The following is a 19,310-nucleotide window of genomic DNA, read 5'->3' on the forward strand; positions in this document are numbered from 1 at the left end:
GACCATTGATTGGATTATTTTCCCTTTGGTAGACATCTGAAATAAAATAATATATTAACAGGAATGGTCGGGAAATACTGTTTTCTCCCTCTTCACAAACATTTAACAAGCTTATAACATCCTCAAAGCAATTGAAGAATGAATCTTCGTCCAGTGTTGTGGCTGCCATTTTTATTTTTGGCGCAAATTGAATGATCGGGTTCCAATCCATAATCTTTGTATTGGAAGGGAATGGTTTTCATGTTTGGGGGTAGTTCGGGGGTAGGGGCGGGGAATTTTGTTGAATGACGATATTTTGAATGTCCGGGAACTTTCAAACACTTAGTCATAATAGAAGGTATGTCATTAAATAACTATGTATGGTAGAAGTTGAATAATCATTTTTTTTGGGTAAAAAGTTTGGACTGAAGTTGAACAATTAACTTTGTTGAGTAAAATAAATTCAGCTATTGAAGTTGATTAAATATTGTTGTTGCATGAAAATAATTTTGGTTGAATATGAAAAGAAAATGCGTGTCGTTGAAAATCAATATAAAATGTTGAATATAACTGTAAACTGTTGAATAAAAGTATATTTTGTTGAGTATAAATAATACTTGTTGAATATAAATATGCAAGTTGTTGAATTTTGCAACATTTGGCTAACCATAGTAAGCGAGTATGGTTTCCTTGGCAAATGACCTGCATAAGAAATTAACCAAACATTCTCAAAATAAATCATTCTCCTTGCATGAGAGAGGAGTAACTGAGAAATGACTGAATATCAGACAAGATCCATCTTTCTAAGGATCTGGCCGGCTTGCAGCACACTCCTGATAAGCGGATTTTACTTCAAAGAAAATAGCGCGGAAAAATATGGGAGAGGGGTCCAAGCTTTACTTTTCTTTTCCTCTTTTTTCGTTCTCGTTCTCGTCTTCCATTTCTTCCCAAGACGTTTCAATTTAACTTTGAAATGTTCAGCAAGCAACCGTGGACGATAATCCTACTCTTGTACGTTGGATCAGCAGTGATCTAATCGGCCCAAAATAACAAATATAAATATAGAGGCAAGGCCAATACAACGTAGATAAGTTTTAAGACGGAGCACTATTACGGAATAGGGACGAATAAATGGAGGTCCCGTCTCCTGCAGGGTTGGGAAAGGAGACGTTAATTTCCCACACACGAGATTACTGTGTGATGGGTGTCCTCCCCTGGGGTGGGATGGGTCGGATATTGGGCGCACTTAATTTGGAGCCTCGCTCTGTTGTGCGATCCTCACCACACTCTGGTGAAAGTGATTAAATTAAATTAATTCCCATTGCACCTGAAGAAGGTTGGTTTGGCCAGCCGAAATATAGTGCTCCGTTTTAAAACTTATCTACGTTGTATTGGTCTTTCCTCTATATTTGTTTCAATGTAATATTCTGCTGACCCTATTGAACATGGATATCCCCAACATTTAATTGCCCCTATCCCCCAGATGTTGTTCTCGAATTCCACGGGCCTACTGTACCCACTGCAGGAGGGGAGGTTCCGGGGGTCCGCACCCTTTCTTATGAGATCCGTGGAATTTGTTCTACTGCTCCGTCTGACCCAAAAATTCTTGCTGTGGCAGAATTGCATGTTACTTCTCAAAATAAGGTAATTGAAATTTACCTGTCTTGGAATATTTCTCAGCTTAGTCAGGCTATAGTTAAAAAGACACCTTGTGTGATCTGAATCACAGGTTAATCCCTTCCCCTACCAACTATTCCTGGAGAGCTGGATACCCCCTGACTTAGAACTAGCTGAGTTGGTCAAGACGATTACTTTAACTTTTTCTTCATTCCTTAAATTGAAAAGTACCAAGGAATCTTCTCTCATAGCGATTTTTTTTTTACTTATAACTTTCTTCGGTTCCTATCATTTTTAAATAAAAGTTTCTTTAAACCTCTCTAAAGTCTAAAATTTCGACTGTGTTTGACCCTTGAACTCCCAAGATCGGACCACTAATCCTCTATTCTAACTGCCATAGATTTATGTCTGTTAATAAATCAAGAGAAATTGACGTTGTCGAGATGGCACTCTCTCCCTAACACGTTCGTCTCCACTCGTCACCTTTATGGTGAATTATGTATTGATATTTCAAGGAGAAGTTACAACTTAATCGCTTCTTAGAGTTGAAAGGTTGAGGTTACATCATAAAAAAAGTTTCGACCGTTTTCACACTATCATGACTAGTCATCAACGAACGTCTTCTCCCGGTTGCAATGATGAAAAAGAAGGGAAAAACATATTTTTCTTGATAATCTCTGCTTGATTCTATCCTGACATGATGTGTTTCACAAATTCTTCGTACATAACCTGGCCTTGATTATCCTCGAACCCAACCAAAAGCTGATCAAGCTCTTCAGCTGTCAACTTGTCACCCAGACTGCGTAACACGTGACGTAATTCAGAGGCGTTTACAAGCCCGTTACAGTTGCGATCAAAGACTCGAAGGCATTCGATAAAGTACTCCGGATCAACTGGAAAAGAAAAGATAAGATGCGAAATAAACTCAGATTGTGAGAATATTTTTAGCAAGTGCTTAATCAGTCAGTCTTCGCGAGGGAGCTAAAAATTTTTGTTAGCGAATACCCCATTTACACCAGTAAAACATGTTTCGTCAGACCACGTTTGGCTAAAAAAAAATATCAGAAACAGATAGGTGAAGAACTCAATTTTACGTAGGGGTTAAGTGATCACCAGCGTTTATTTTCATTGTGCTAAATTTGAAGTTAGCCTTCTTTGCAGACGTTCTTTGGGTGTCGAATTAAAAATTCTCCCCCGTTCGTCGGGGGAGAATTTTTAATTCGACACCCAAAGAACGTCTGCAAAGGAGGCTAATTTGAAGTGGGCAAATATCAGTTTCAGCAACGACCAGGAGGAAAACCAATTCAACCGTGTTTTGCAAACAAGCTTTTATTTTTGTTTGAATGAGGTACGTATATGTCTTATTGTTTTGTTTGATTTAAGTGATCTTAAATCCATTTACAAATATATGCTAAAGATAAAATAAGTATTGGATTTGTGGTGTAGCTTGTTCGGGCAAAGTACTTTGTGTAATTTGGCAAGGACTAAGAACACTGTCGCCTTTTAAAATTATAGCGTTTCTCTTCAGTTTAAAATCGATTTCTGTTTCAAACCTTGTGGATATTATTGTTGTCTTTACATCTTTAAATGCGAATTCATTTCAAATGAAAACGGAAAGTAAGCTCTATGGAGAAGAAAGACATCATTAAAATAAATTATACCACTCACCTCCGCTTTTCTTTTTCCGATCACGCAGATTTTGATAAACTGGGAAGAATTCTTCGAAGCTAACTCGCTTTATACCAGTACTAGCAGGATCGAGATTACGAATAATTTTTGAAATTTCTCCTTCCGTCGGATTCGTTCCGAGAGCCCGGAGAACTTCTCCGATTTGGCTACATTCGACTCTCTTATCTCCCCTTCGGTCGTAAAGATAAAATGCTTCTTTGCACTCGTCGATGGATTCTTCAGGCGCCAACATTTCTAAAAAGAGTTTTAGTGCTTAGTCCCGATGTGTAAATACAGGAGAATATAGTGGCGCGGTCGCGTTTAGACTGCAAGCTTTTGTTTTTCATTACATCTGTTTTCAGTCCTTTTTTGTACTGAACAGGTGCTGACGATTATGCAAATTTCATTCAATTGACAGTTTTGCGTTTGCTGAACGGGAAGAAACGAGTTTAGCAATTGCGGAGCCTTAAACAATGGCGAGAATTCTCACTTACCATCAATTGTGAGTAATATGCGAGTCGATTAAACAGTTTTTTGTGTAAATATTTACAGTCAGGACAAAGGTTGTCTGACGATTTGCTTACGCCATGAACTTTGCGTCAAATTAGTTCCCAGACCTACATCTTACATGCCGCGTGTAGGCCTTTATTGCTAGTATAATTTTTAGCATAATTTAATTGAGCAAGCTGACATAATTTCTGCCAAGTAGCAATGGTAGCATAATTCGCATATTTTGATAATTATCGGATCATTTTTGATGCTACAATTTGATCATTCTTCATCTCATACTCCCAAGCACTTGGTGACGTTATTCGATGTTTTAAGTGTTAGTTCAAGTAGTAGCATTTGTAGTTCACTGTGACAGAGCGGCGTCTTAAACGGTCTGAGCCCGAGTCTGGGGTGCGCCGGAACCGGAAGTCACATTGTAGGCCATGTATAGTCTAGTACTAGTGTGCATGTTAACATGAACCACATGTTTATTTGAATTTCATTGTGGATTTGTTGCGTTTCTTTCTTGTAGACCAACGGCTTTTAATTAAAAAATGTATTTTTTGAACTTATTTGTAATTTTTTTCAGAGCATAATTTAAAAAAAAGGGGCATAATTTGGAAAAAAGAGCATAATTTTAGCATGATGTGGCCAAAAAAAAGCAATGCTACTAGCATAATATACTAGCATAATCTATAAAGGCCAAGCCGCGTGCATCACCCGGAAACGATGGCAGTTAAGTTCAAAAAGAAAAAGATTGAGGAGAGTTCTTCTAGTTTCTCGGGCCGTTGATGTATTGATCAAAGGGAAAACGTTTAATTTAAGCCTAGATTAATTTTTGTACAAAAAAAGTGGGTTTCATATCAGGCTTCACTCTGCTGTTTTGTGCTAGACGGAATTAGAAGATATTTTATGTAGTAGCCTAGTTTTCATGCAGGGTCATATTTTAAACGTCCCTGAAAAGCTGGAGTAAGTTACCAAGGTAGCAACAGTATTTTCCTGTTGTTTAGAGTGGCCTTGACAGACCCAAACCAGTGACTTGCTTCTCACAAGAAATTTCCACTAGAGAACAAAAGGTTAATGGTCCAAAAAACACCTTTTATACAAGAGCAATCTGAAACAAGTTCAATTTTTAACCCTGAATTAAGCCTCACTGGCCCTCACATAACTGACCCCTGGAGCCTTTTTTCATTGGCATATGTCACCAAGGACTGTCTATCATGCACAAGTAATCCAGCCATATGCATAGAGAGAACAGCCAGAACTTAATAAATATAATACTTTATTAAAAATCCTCATAAATTTATATAAATACTGCAGTTTACCTGAAAATACAGAATAAGTGAGTCCCTCCTTAATTTTTTTTTTAACTTAACTTAATTTAAAGAGGGAAGCGCAATAACCTGTTACAATTTTCTAACCTATGACCCTCGACCCACCCATCCCACCCCAGGGGGAGGACATCCATTATACAGTAATCTCGTGCGTGGGAAATTAACGTCTCCTACCCCTAACCCTGCAGGAGACAGGGCCTCCATTTATTCATCCCTATCCGAGAAGACTAGAATATCTGACCATTTCTTGATGCTATAGAAAGGTAGCATATTCTTCTCAATTATTTTAAGACCCTGAGCGTTGGTCCGACCGGGGCTCGAACCCTTGACCTCCCGCACAACAGTCCAGCGCTCTATCCATTGAGCTAACTGGGAGGCGGTTCCCATAGCTGAATATGGAGTGCAATAATTTGTATCTATCGTAAATACTTGCTGATAAAATATACTCATTCATACAATAAATTAACACCCCTTTGTGTTGAATCCACAATCATTACAAGCTACACATAAAACTCACATAAAATAGAGCTACTTTCTGCAAAGAACTTGATGATACCTGTGCAAATAATGTATACAAAACTATTATCCAACAATAAAGGGGATGAGTTTCTAAATAAAGTGTGGTGCTGCGTTGGTATGGGTAACAAGGTAATTTGGTAATATCAACTGAGTTGAAATTGTAAATTGGCCACTGTAAAGGGTTAAAAAGCTGACGAAGGGCTAACAATCAAAACATCAGCTTTTTAACCATTTACAGTGGCCAATTTACAATTTCAACTCAGTTGATATTATCCAACAACTCGGATGAGAAAAAGCCCAGCTCACTAATTGAACGATTCCTTACATTGACAAAATTTTAAAACTTTGCTTCAATCATTTTCAAGAGCTCATTTTCCTTAGCCCTTTAACTCGCATGAGTATCAGTAAAATATAAATTAGGGGAATTTCTAGTTGATTCAATACCAAATTCTCCAAACTAACATCATAAAAATTGTAAGGCTTGCAGTAAGGAGAAAATAACTGAGATCTTAAAAAGCAAAGGGTTAATAATTACTTTTTGCTCTTGTTGGACCTTTTTTAATCACTGGCTAGTGATGCTCAAGGTTGTTATACATTCTCTGGAATCTTCATAAAATATTCTCTAATTACTACACAAAAAAATAACTGGCAGATATCTTCATTCAATTTGGATATGTCAACAAAGTTGAAATGGTAAACTGGCCACCGTAATGATTACAAAAGCTGACGTTTCGAGCGTTAGCCCTTCGTCGGAGCAAAGCGTTAGCCCATTCGTTCCGAGGAAGGGCTAACGCTCAAAACGTCAGCTTTTGTAATTGTTACGGTGGCTAATTTACCATTTCAACTTTGTTGACATAGCCAAATTATTTCGTTACCCCCACCGACGCAGCCCCAAACAGTTTCTTTCGAAACTATCAGCCTTTATCTTCATTCAAGGTGAGAATCACTTCGACACATGATTACTTCTAACTAAACACAAATTCTTGAAGAAGTATGAGAACAGGAATTAGGTGGTAGATAAGTCCCAAAATCATCGCCATAGGGCTGGTTATTGAGACTTTTATTGGTTAACATTTCAACTGTTTGGTACCGAGTCTCACGGTTAATAATTCCATAGTGACAAATCCTCACAACTAGTTTCACAAGAGTATACTAGTCTCTTGGAGTAAACTATCCAAACTCTACTCACACAGACTACACCCTGTCAAACACTCAAGGATGCCTCAATTAATCTCAAGATGATGGTGATGATACACTTCAAGTTAGAGTTGTCTCATCATGTGAACTACATGAAGGACTTGACACAAGGATGAAAAAGCTCTAAATTACTTTTGACAAATATCTAGAATGTTTCAATTATGGATCTCTTCTGAATGAATTCCTTAAATTATTTTATAAAATATTCATTATCCCTTGACATATTATGCTTAATATATCTTATGCACCAAAAAACATTTAATTTCACAACAATGATAGCTTTCCCTATTTCTCTCTAAAATAGTCTAAAATGGTCCCAGACCATACTAGAGATACGTAAACTCAATTCTAGCTGAATTTTGATCAAAGAGGAGTGGTTGCTGGTGGTCTTACACATGACTTTGGGACATAGCCCTGCAACTTGTTTGAAGGTGAATATGCCCAAATCCAGCCCCTTGCATCTTTGATCTTCATGTCAGCATAAATCCAATCACCTTTATTCACAGTAAGTTCATCCATTCTTCTGGCTAGGTAGGTATCAGTACAGACAAGTTCTTGTCCATAAAGTAAAAGCTCATTAGTGCTGCGACGTTGGTGGTATGCTTCTGTCTGATCATTTGGAGTGACAGGACTGTAGCCATTTCGGCTTGAAGAAGGAGTGATTAACAAAGGTTCTGAGGATGAGTTTGTACTGCTAGTTGACCTGTTGGAATCTGGGGTTGTTATTCTGTAAGTGCTTCCAACTTGAGTTGACAATGGTGAAACTCGGGTCTGAGATATTCTTCTGCTACCATTCAAATGATTTTGAACTGTTGATGGACTTAAATCTAGAAAAAAAAAAAGTAATTGTCAGAAATTTTAACAAAAAGGAAAAGGATGTCATGACAGGCTACCATTATAATAACCCCTTGTTTTGCACCCTGCAACTCCTTCCCCTCCCCCCCCCCCCTTTCTCAAATTGCCTTGGGAGCAAGAACCCTAAAACACCCTCCATCAACAAAGAAGAAAGAAGTTAGCTTACTTTAGATAATCAATTTACATAACAAATCAAAAGATAACTAGTTTGATAAGCCACTAGGAGTTTCCAAACAAACATTTCATGAAATAGAGACCTCTATATAAAGCTAGCTCCATTAGCTAATGCACCTAGCAAGTTGAGTGCAATTTCAGCAATTGCAGGAAAGAAGCCTGAAAATATTCAGGCATCCGTTTGACTGTACAGATATCATTTCATGACTTGAATTTCATCTGCAAAGGAAACATGTTCCATTAAAAAATTGTGACAAGCTTGTTCTCAATTATGGTGCATTACACACATGAACTTGTTGTGATAATTCAGTGATGGTTCACTCCTGTGCTTGAAACATTGATTTACTTTACGTCAGCATGAGTAACATGGTTTGATTAGTAAGGTGCAACGGAGTCAAAGTATCTCAAAGCAAGGAGGATAAGAAAAAAAATACGGAAGTGAATTTCAACAATTCTTTTTTTCTAATTCAAGGAAGTGTTAACACCGATCTTCAGAAAAAAATTTAAGAGAGGGACACGTTTTTTCGAGAATAGTAATGTATAGATAAATCACCTTTACTGGCCGCTTTGAACCGATGTAATTTGATAGTTCATTAATTTACCGTGACAAGCATTCTCGCTTCCATCGACGGAAAATGAAAGCTTAATCGCATAAAATTAGCTAACACTGTTTGAGACGGAAATATCTCAGAAACATGGTTAATATAAATTAAGTTAACTGATCATCAAGTTGACCTCCGAAAAGACTGTTTTCTTAGTTGACCGAGACATTTTACTTGTTTATAAGAACTTAACAACAGACGATTTAGCGATTGTGATACTGGTTGCCGATGTTCTTGGAAACGCTGGTATCTAGTGGTTTCGAAATTGTCTCCCACTACGTGCGAGCCCTCCATAAGTAGCTTGGAATAGTCTCCAACCTTCACAAATTCACACAACTATTGACCCTTGCAATTGTACACAAGTACTCGAAAATCACTGACACGATTATGAAAACAAAAGTAAGGCACTCACCGCTTTTTTCGAGTCCGTCCAACGGAACAAGAAAATCTTTGGGAATAAATCCTTCAACACCATCCTTCTTTGAGACCCAATACCAATCCTTGTCATCTTTGTTTAAAACTCGAACTCTTTCTCCTTTCTTGGCATTAATATCGTTCTCATCGCAGGCAATAAACTCAAATCTAACCATGTAATCACCAAAATCATCTTTCTTAAAATTATAAGACGGTGTATTATCTGTTTGCACATGCAACGAGTCGAGGAACGAAGCGTTGCGAAAATTATTCCTATGAAGCCCTTTTTGTTTCTCTTTCCGCTTTTCGTAGTCCTCCTCTGGGACGCAATACGTAAATGGTATGAAACCTTCCTTTCCATCATTTATTATAACATAGATCCAGTCTGTCTCTTGGTACAAAGCTTTGACATGTTGGCCGCGCTTTACAGCGACCTCATCTTCGACGCAGGGTATAAAATCATGAAGCACAACCATCTTCCGAGGTTCAAATTCGATCTCGTTATCCTCTTCTTCTCTTCCAAGCTCCACAATAGAGTCTACACTATTGCTGCCTGTGATCCTTCCTTTGGCATTTCCATTTCGAGTGGTGTCTTTTTGTTCTTCATCTCGATATCCTGTCAAAGATATTGACAAACGCGAGAGGACCAGCGTGTAAACAGAAAACTCATAAACAATTTTCAAACACGACCTACCGCTAGAATTGGCCACTTACGTTTCCTTCGTCTTCTTGGAATTCTCATGGGGCAGAAAAAAGCCATAGTGAGAGAAAAATGCCTCAGGAAAATCAACGACCAGTTCGTGAACTCAGTAAACAAGCGATCAAGAGAGTGCGCTGATGTGTTGATATAAATAAGGTTCAATGGGACCCTGGGAAGTGCCTTATATATAAGCGTCCCATGGGACGACAGTCTTTTTGTCTAGGGGAGGGGTGGGACTACCGAGCAGACTATTGAGCATTTTGCAAGCAATGAGTTATCAAACATTTTCAAAGGGTAGAATATTAATTTTTTACAATGACTATTTATTAAAATTTCTTCTGCTTCTGACAACGAAATTACTCACTCTGTGCTTTGCCAGGCGGCACCTTTATCTCTGAGTAGGGATCAAGGGAAAATAATGACTCATTATTTTCTCTTACTGGGAACTATTCCATGGGAAAAAAAAAGCATCAATATTGTGGTTAGTTTACCCACCCGGCCCGGTCAAAGAATCTCAACCCACGCATAGCAGGCGTTAGCCTAACCGCACTAATGAAGGATGACTAAAAGGGATCGAGATCTTAGTAATTGAGCCTATATCAAATGATTGATATCGTGCATAAAAGCTACGTCGTAATATTGTGTCATTTTACACCGACACTGATAAGAATTGTCTTTTTATAAGATAAAGCATTTTGATTATCGTCTTCCTCTAAAGACAAATGTAAACAAGGAGATGGGCACACCAAACAGGAGAGACACGGCCAGAGAGGGACATTGAATCGGAAGGACACACCTTACAAATAATGAACTTAACAAAAGCGTAATAGAGTTTTTATGAAGAACAGATTGACTTAAGTCTGTGACGTGGTTCCGGCCTTGGAAATCGAGCCCATATCAACTGAGTGATATTGCACTTAAAGGGCGAGCCGGTGTCCCTAAAGCAGCGCTATTAGTTTGTTGATCCTCAGGCTAGGTCAGCGAAAATAATACATTACCGAGTTTTTGCCAAAATGTTGTAAATTGATTTTAGCTGAAAGCTCATTTAATGGGAATTACTAAATTTAGCATGTCATAGGGAACTCGTAGACCATTTAGGATCTAGGTTTATGAGACAAACAAAACGTATACTGGAAAAATTAGAATATTGACACATTGTATTTACATCCTGACCGAAAAACATCATCAATTTTTCTGAATCGTTATATCTCTCCGGCACTCTTTATCCCAACCCTAAATAAATGACGGAACCGTAACCCTTACAGATCAAAATATTGTTAAGTCACAAGACGACAAGACGGGGAGATTGGGAGTATTTGCTCACTGAATGAAAAACATCATCGATGTTTCTGGATTGTTTTATCTCCCGCAGAAGTTGTGTTTTTTTAGAACCACATAAATTTTCTAACCCTATATAAACAACACCGCCATTTTTCCTACACATCACTAGATATTGTTCAGTTCAAGAAGGGAGGATGTGGAGTATTTGCTCACTGCGAGAAAAAAAAATTGTGTTTTATCTTCAGCATGATTTGTTTTTCAAATTCACATTTTTTTTTTCTACTTTACAAACAGTACAGCCCTTTTTTCCACGTATGCAAATATCGTCGAATATGAACCGGGTCTTTTTTTTTTTTTTTTTTTGCCTCGATCGCCCTGAGCACTGGCAACAACAACAATTTGTCATCAGGGTATTTTCATAAATTACCTGTAACTAGTTTGGGCGTCAGCTGACTTGACCCTCATGCGTGGCTATGGTTGACGGAACTCCTGAGTTCGCATATATTTTTTAGGATTGTCACTTCTAATCCCACTTATCCCTTTTATAATCAGTGTAGAACATAAACCCCCTACACCCTGAAACGTAATAAAACGTAATGCAAGTTGGTGTACTTATCTCACTAATTGATTTGAGTAGAAAAAGGATAGTTGTATGATTAAAATACACACCCTCTGATTGGTCAGTATATCTTGCGATAAATGTTCCTAACAAGGTTAACATCACATCCTCTTAAAGCTGCAATCCCTTGGCGTGGATGTGTTATCTATTCCTTGGTTTAAATCATATCTGGAAAATCGTGGCTGTCAAACCTCAGTTGGCAATTCTATTTCATCAAAGAACATTGATTTCGATAACTGCTAACAGGATGAATATCACATTGAACTTTGAATTCCAAATTTACCGCTCAGCAATGTAATTTTCGATATTTTAGAAGAAGAAACACTCAAACGAAAAAAGTCGTGGTTGCCATAATAATAATAATAATAATAATAATAATAATAATAGTCACAAGTAGACTACAAGAAGTCCCTCCTTTTCAGCGAGGTCTGTCGCACGAGTAAAAAAAAATCAGTAAAAAAAGGCGCTCATTGATTTTTTTTCACCCGCGCAACGGACTTCGCCGAAAAGTAGGGAATACTCATGGTCTGAATCACCAGCAGCAGCGCGAGTAAATCCATAATATATAGATTTACCCAAGCCCAGAAGCGGAGCTCCCAAGTTCGTAATATTAATGATAACATAAAAGATGTGCATTTGCCAAGACTCGCCTGAGACACCCCTCCCTTCGTTTTGATAGTCTCCCCTACCCTATCCATGCAATCTGAAGGCACGTACGTACGTACGTACGTACGTACGCTCGGTCAGTCACGTGACAACCAAACTAAAAGAGGTTGACCATATTCCATGGGTATGGGGCTCTCTCTGCCCCTCGCGCGCTTCGCGCGCGTAGAAGCCCCGCTAAAAATAATTTGATATCAGAGATCGATCAACAAAATGTTCACTCTTGTAGGATTCCACGTGCGAAGTTTTGTGTTAGCTTATCATTTATGCATGCCTTTCAGAACTATTTAAACGCTACGGCTTGTTAGCGCGCAAATATTCTTTCAACGTATTATTCTTTAACCCGAAATTTTTGTCGCCGACGCCATCGCTATTGTTTTCATTGAATAAAGACTGAATGCATAATTAATGTATGGGGTTAAATGGTACTCTTGCCAAACATTTGTAAGTCTTTAAATTCTGTCTTGTATGTTTATCATCGCTCGGCCCTTCTTCTCATTTATTTTTATTTATTTTCCTAGTCGAACCTCGCTCGCTGACTCGCTCGATCACAAAACTTCAATCGACTCCTCGCGTCTCTTGAACCGAGCGCGAGTTCGAAATTTTCTAGACGTAGCATCGACAAGAACTGTGGGCTACAACTCTGACTTCCACATAATGTTGTTAAAATGAACCCTAAATTAACTTTGAAAGAAAATCCTTCTGCGATAAAGTATAACACTGCTAACATCTTGCAATTTGTGAGGCGTGAGTAGTCCGACTCTGGGTTAAACGGCCCGGGTTCAAGTCCTGGCTGGGGCTTAACGTTGAGTCCTTAAGCAAGACACTTCACTCACATTGTTTCGTCTTCTCGGATAGGACGTAAAGCCGGAGGTCCCGTCTCTTAAAGGGTAAGGGGTAAGAGACGTTAATTTCCCACGCACGAGATTACTGTGTGCTGGATGTCCTCCCCTGGGGTGGGTTGGGTGGGAAAACAGCAGGTCCACATCAGCTTATACAGTTGCCAATAAATTCAACCTGCTTGAACAAATAAACATGATGATGATGATGATGATGAATCGCGAAGGGAACTTCGGTTGCGATGCTCAACGAGTTTGCTTGGAAATTCCGACAGGCGTTTGACGAGTCTCTCGGCCGGGACGAAACACCGCGTTATACCAGCCAAAAACTTTTTAGCTTGAAGCATTATTCTTACAAGCGTTTTTCAATTTTTTATTTTTATATTTTCAAGGGGACAGTAAACAAAGAAGCATTATGAAAATTGTGTCATAAAACTTATGATTTGTATCGTTTCCGTTTCTGTGGTTGTTAACGTAGTAGCTTATTAGCGTCCAGTGGATTCAAGACTTGCTCTAGGAGGAATGGTTGCCTAAAACAAACGCTCGCCTAATTAGCATCTTTGTTAACGGCATTTTTAATGAATCTAACATGATCTATGTCAAAATTTTAATAGCAAGCAAGTCAGGTTCTGATGTTCAATTTGCCTTTTCCTCGACCAAACTGAAAATATGGTGGTCAAAATCTATCCGGCAAGTTTAATCCTTGTCGAGTAAAATTATTACTGGCCTCTTGATGGACGAATATTATCAAATCTCTTTAAATGGCTTCCGTGCACGCATATAAGTCTTACAACAACTGCTGTCTATTGCTGTGTTGAAAACTAAACTAGGAAATACATTATTTTTTATGCCAAATTTTACTTCCCCTCTCTTTCACGAGCTAACAAAGTGTCCCACTGAAAGCTTTTTCGCAAATAACCTCTGTCATTATAATTTTGCTCGGAGAAGGTGACAGAAATAATTTTACATTTCAAGATTTTCACTGATTTGGGATGTTTTCTGTGTGAATGATCGTTATATCCAGTTCTAAATTTTTCATTCCTCGATGGGTGATACTAATGCAAATTCAGTATTCTTTTTGTTGTTACCTAGATGACAATTCTCATCAGGGAAAGAGCTCAAATGAAGAAGAAATGAAGACCTTTTAATGAAAAATAGAAAGATAAACGGTTTAGTAGTTTTCAAAGCTTTAGATCATACTACTTAGCTAAAAAGATAATCAGTTAATCTCAGAGAGAAATCGAGATTAATTTCCAGGTTTTAAGCTGTAAAAAATTAAAAAATATATAATTTCCACACTTATCCAACCTGATCGAGCTTAAAGCGACAACTTGCGCTATCTGATTTAAATAACAGATTCAGAATTCTAATTTGTACCAACCGTGTTTAACACTCCCAGGTTACAGATTATTTTCCAGCCAGGAGCGCTTGGTATCCATTATAACATCAAGTTATTAAATACGAAAGGCAATGACATCGAATTCAATTCCAAAATGACCTGAGGTACGACCAGATCAAAAGACCTGAAAAGTCCTGATCAAAGTGGTGTTTGTCTCGAAGGAAGAAAGCAGTATTTCAGAAAGGTTTGCACTTAAAACGTTTTTTATGTTTTCATAAGTAACTATCACATTTCCATTACAAAATAGCGTATTCAGCGTGTTAATATTTGTCTACATCTTCGTTTGCTGATCATAATTTCTCATTTACTCCGGAAGTCAGCATGGGGAAACAGCTTGCATCGTCTAATCTCTTTAAAAAGTGGTTTTTCTCCCCAACACTGATTTTTCTGGCGGTTTTTATGTATGGAGGTCATGCTCTCCCGATATGAAAACGATGGTTTTGTTAAGTACTTCTACCTCAGCGAGACAATGGTTTTCCTCGTACTTAACCAATCATTCTCAAAGTGTTTGTGTTAATGGGATAGTCTCAGAGTCTCAGAAAATCGATTTTGGAGTCCCCCCCCAGCGTAACGTTTTAGGGCCGTTGCTCTTTGTAATGCATATTAATGACATGTCTCATGTCGTTAGATATTCTAATGTTAAGCTATATGCTGATGACACACTACTTCACTTTGCTAGTGGCGATGTTAGCATCATTGAGTCCAATCTGACATCTGATTTAGAAAGTGTTACTCAGTGGCTTAGTGCTAATTACCTAATACTAAACTCTACCAAATCCGAAATAATGCTTGTGGGTACCCATCGAAGGCTTGCCTCTAAGTCGTTCTCCATATCATCTAACGGCCGTGCCTTAGAGACTGTCAAATTTTGTTTCGCAGGGCTCTCTTTAAACTAGCTATGCTAAATGTGATGTCCCTGTTTAAATATCGATTAAATAAATAAAATAAATAAATAAAGTACTAAGTTCACATTAATTCAGTGTTGTCATAGTAATTTCTATCAGTTTAATTGCGGCAACTTGACTTAAAAAGAAATTTGATGAGCAATTTTGAAATAGCACTCATTTAATAGGTTTAGCCTATGCTGTCGAAGCAAAATGTATATAACCTTGTTGATTGAAAAATATATTGGAAGAGCTCTGAACTGACAAGTGAAATCAAAACACAGTAGGTATGACTCTACCGTTAGCTGTGATATTTTCATAGATGTATTATGTCTACATCGGCAGAAGTTAACTGACTTTACTTCGCATGGAAAAGGATTCGTAAACTGACCTCACCACACAGCTTGAGTGGAGATTACGTAGAAAGGCGTACTGAGAAAGTCCTGATCAAAACGAGATAAGTCACCGTAAGACAATTTAGGGAAGAAGTTTTTCCCAGGAAGGTTTGTACGTTACGGTTTTGTTTTCGCTTTCTTAAGTAACTACTACATTTACAAAACGGAATAATTTACGCAGTGCTTAACTTTTTCTGCTCTGAGATTCATCCAGGTGATGCTTGCTAATCATGTTTCCGCTGTTAAGAGGTACTTCGCATGATAATAGGTTAGATTTAGTGTATTTTTTGCAACGTGAATCGAACAATGTCCAAGCCGTAAACTGAAACAGTTCTTCCAAACGGCTTGCATTGTTTAATCAGGCGGGAAAACTGCCTTTCTCATATGTCAAGGGGATTTTGTTAACAGTTTTAAGTCCAAGGCCAAGCTCATTTCGATGTAAAAACGATGATTCAAACAAGTGCTTCACATTGATTCAGCCTTTAATGCAGCAATTTCTCTCAGCTAAATTGGTCGATCATCAACTAGTCGATATATTATTTATTTCATTCAGTTTCGTTTCTGTATGTAAGCCGCGGTCTTTTGTGTAGGTAATGGAGACGCTCTTGAAACCTTTCTAACAAAGCGACGCGAATAAGTTTAGAGACAGCCTATATTTCTCATATAACCTTACTCCAATATATCCCTCTCACATTTTATCCGTGTTAAGACTTATATATTCGTCTTGCGTGAATTTCAAACACGGCGGTCAATGCATGGTATAATGAACGCTTTTACGAAGCGTAATTTCCATATAATCGTCACGATCGCCTTCAAACGTGGCTAGCGACTGTAAGATCTCGTTACTACCTAGAGGATTATACAATCACTCCCGGCTGACACAAGGTATTCTGGGATACATAAAGCGATACTGAAATGCTTTTTGAGATATCTAACCCTTTCACTCCCAGGATTGACCAGTAAATAACTTCTCTTTACAATATCAATAAGCAAGCAGAAAGATGATGCGAAGAAAGCAAAATGACCAGATGGTATGTCTCATCGATTTGACACCCGTGCAATTCTCATTGCCAAAGTTTTTGGGAATATAAGGCAGGGAGAGCAGAGATGAAGTTGAGCGGTGAAAAGGGAAAAAAATGTGGTTGCGATCAGCTATTACACTGCTCTGCTATCACTGCAACCGCAGCGCTCAGCTAATTTGAAATTTTCATTTTCTTTCTCGGTAATTGCGGTTGCTGCGATGGTTTCGATGGATGATATTGCTGCAATCCCCGAACAGAGTTCAGGTCACGTTTTTCGGTGATTGTGGGGATGGCAGCTATGGAAAGCAGGCTCTAGAAACATCAGAATCGTCAAACAATTTTAAAAATAAGAGGCGGTGCACGATCTAATTGGTACGTTAGTGGTCATCTCCGAAGACTGTGCCGAAAACGCTGAGTGCGGAGTCTAAAAAAAAGTAAAAAAATAAAAATAAAATGAAACAATTAAAAGAATAATTAAAAAAATAAATACACTAGAAATAGAAATTTAAGAAATAAAAATAATTATTAAAAAATTCACGCTGCCTGGAGTGGACTGTTCATATGGTATATTAAACTCAAGATTTTCATAGTTAGCAGTTCACTTTTACCACTTATTACCAACTTTAAATGAATATATTAAGTACTTTTATCCCCGTCACATGCCTTTCCAATATGGCGTTCCATTTCCGCCAAACTTCAATATTTTATTTTACATCGTACTTTCCACAATATTTTGTACATTTTGCGTTTGTCATTCGAGTTTGCACTGGCGATTCAACTTTTTTGCATTCAACATTCAACTTTTGTTTATTCAACATTTAAGTTATTGCTTTTGACATTCAACTTTTTAGAGGCAACAGTGTAGTTTTCGAATTCGACCCTCAAGTTCAGTAGAATCCACATTCATGTTTTCGCATCCAACATTTTGCATTTGTGCGGTGGCCCAGAAGGCTCAACGCAAACAAAAAATATACTGCAGCAAATAAAAAATATACTGCAGCAAATAAGAAATAAACTGCAGCGACTAAAAATATACTGCAACAAATCACAAGAAAAGAGATGCAAACAAGTCACAAGCGCCCCACTAAAGAACTCGGCCATCTTCGACATGTTGGCGAAGTCTGGTCTGGTGGGGAGTGGATAAAGGTCTCCCGAGTCCACTCAACTGGGAATTCTTTCGTCCCTATCGTCCACCTTTTGAGCAGGGGTGGCTCAGGGCGATTGCGCCCACGATCTCCTTCAGTCGCTGACCAGCGGGTAAAAGTCCAATTCGAAAAGTTGAATATCGAACGCGAAAACTTGCAAGTACAATGCTTAAAGTCGGAGGTCGGAAGCCAAAACTTAAAGGACAAATGTACGGTGGCCCAGAAGGCTCAACGCAAACAAAAAACATACTGCAGTAAATAAAAAATATAGTGCAGCAAATAAAAAATATACTGCAGCAAATAAAAAAAATCAAAACGCAAAGAAAAAAAGTACCGCAGCAAATAAAAAATGCAACGCAAACAAAAAATACTGCAGCAAATAAAATACGCAACGCAAACGAAAAAAAAAAGAAAACGCAAACAAAAAAATTGGAGCGCAACGCCAAGGAAGACTGGGTAATAGTTCTTAGTTTCCCGCCAACACTCGTTCCATCGTTTGCTTGTTCGCCTTTCCGAAACCATGTTTTCCAGCGAACTCATGACAGTACCATGCTGTCCCTTTAAAAAATCGATAATAACTCTATTTTCATACCCTTGACGAAAGTAATCTTCTATAATCCTACGCAGATCGCGTCCATAACCAAAAACGAGTTCCAGTTCATGATGTTTTGGCGGGAAACTAAGAACTATTACCCAGTCTTCCTTTGCGTTGTGTTCTAATTTTTTTTGTTTGCGTTTTCTTTTTTTTTTTTTTGCTTGCGTTGCATATTTTATTTGCTGCAGTACTTTTTTGTTTGCGTTGCATTTTTTATTTGCCTCGACACTTTTTTTCTTTGCGTTTTGATTTTTTTTATTTGCTGCAGTATATTTTTTATTTGCTGCACTATATTTTTTATTTACTGCAGTATGTTTTTTGTTTGCGTTGAGCCTTCTGGGCCACCGTACATTTGTCCTTTAAGTTTTGGCTTCCGACCTCCGACTTTAAGCATTGTACTTGCAAGTTTTCGCGTTCGATATTCAACTTTTCGAATTGGACTTTTACCCGCTGGTCAGCGACTGAAGGAGATCGTGGGCGCAATCGCCCTGAGCCACCCCTGCTCAAAAGGTGGACGATAGGGACGAAAGAATTCCCAGTTGAGTGGACTCGGGAGACCTTTATCCACTCCCCACCAGACCAGACTTCGCCAACATGTCGAAGATGGCCGAGTTCTTTAGTGGGGCGCTTGTGACTTGTTTGCATCTCTTCAGCTAATTTAGCTTACATTTTCCCAAAATTTTATTATCATTCACAAGTGCTGTTAAACTTTGAATCAATTTGTGTCATCTTGAAAAATTTGATCCAGCAAATGTCTGATGACAAGGCGTATTTGAATTCAGCTGTCTTGGATATAATCAGTGCTATAGACAGATTTAGGGAAACTGGAGATCCATGTTTAGATTTCCAACCAATAGTTTTCAAGTTAGATTTTCTGCAAAGAATAGCTGTTAGCCTTGACGTAGATGAACTAGTCTCAG

At 38.2% G+C, this 19,310-nt stretch overlaps 2 protein-coding genes and 1 long non-coding RNA gene across 4 annotated transcripts; 1 reads left to right on the forward strand and 2 right to left on the reverse strand.

Annotated features, from left to right (window-relative positions):
- Positions 1 to 1,784: 1,784 nt before the first annotated feature.
- On the reverse strand, positions 1,785 to 3,872 carry LOC111323457 (myosin-2 essential light chain). Of its 2 annotated transcripts, XM_022926816.2 has the most exons (3): positions 3,759 to 3,872; positions 3,265 to 3,519; positions 1,785 to 2,489 (listed from the first exon to the last, which is right to left on the reverse strand). In XM_022926816.2, exons 2-3 carry the CDS (start codon positions 3,515 to 3,517, stop codon positions 2,284 to 2,286), a joined length of 459 nt encoding a protein of 152 aa, XP_022782551.2. In that variant the 5' UTR covers positions 3,518 to 3,519; positions 3,759 to 3,872; the 3' UTR covers positions 1,785 to 2,283. The 2 variants fall into 2 exon arrangements, with proteins under 2 accessions (XP_022782551.2, XP_022782542.2); XM_022926807.2 differs by lacking the exon at positions 3,759 to 3,872 and having other exon boundaries at positions 3,265 to 3,704.
- LOC148725765 (uncharacterized) lies at positions 2,861 to 4,321 on the forward strand. Its single transcript, XR_015991065.1, has 2 exons — positions 2,861 to 2,944; positions 3,683 to 4,321. It is a non-coding gene; the product is annotated as an uncharacterized LOC148725765 (long non-coding RNA).
- A 2,696-nt stretch (positions 4,322 to 7,017) lies between these two features.
- LOC111323421 (SH3 domain-containing protein Dlish) lies at positions 7,018 to 9,720 on the reverse strand. Its single transcript, XM_022926759.2, has 3 exons — positions 9,563 to 9,720; positions 8,847 to 9,464; positions 7,018 to 7,630 (listed from the first exon to the last, which is right to left on the reverse strand). The coding sequence occupies exons 1-3, from the start codon at positions 9,606 to 9,608 to the stop codon at positions 7,167 to 7,169; spliced, it is 1,128 nt and encodes a 375-aa protein (XP_022782494.2). The 5' UTR covers positions 9,609 to 9,720; the 3' UTR covers positions 7,018 to 7,166.
- Positions 9,721 to 19,310: the final 9,590 nt, after the last annotated feature.

This window comes from Stylophora pistillata, chromosome 8 (assembly GCF_964205215.1).
Source record: "Stylophora pistillata chromosome 8, jaStyPist1.2, whole genome shotgun sequence".
Classification (NCBI taxonomy): domain Eukaryota; kingdom Metazoa; phylum Cnidaria; class Anthozoa; order Scleractinia; family Pocilloporidae; genus Stylophora; species Stylophora pistillata.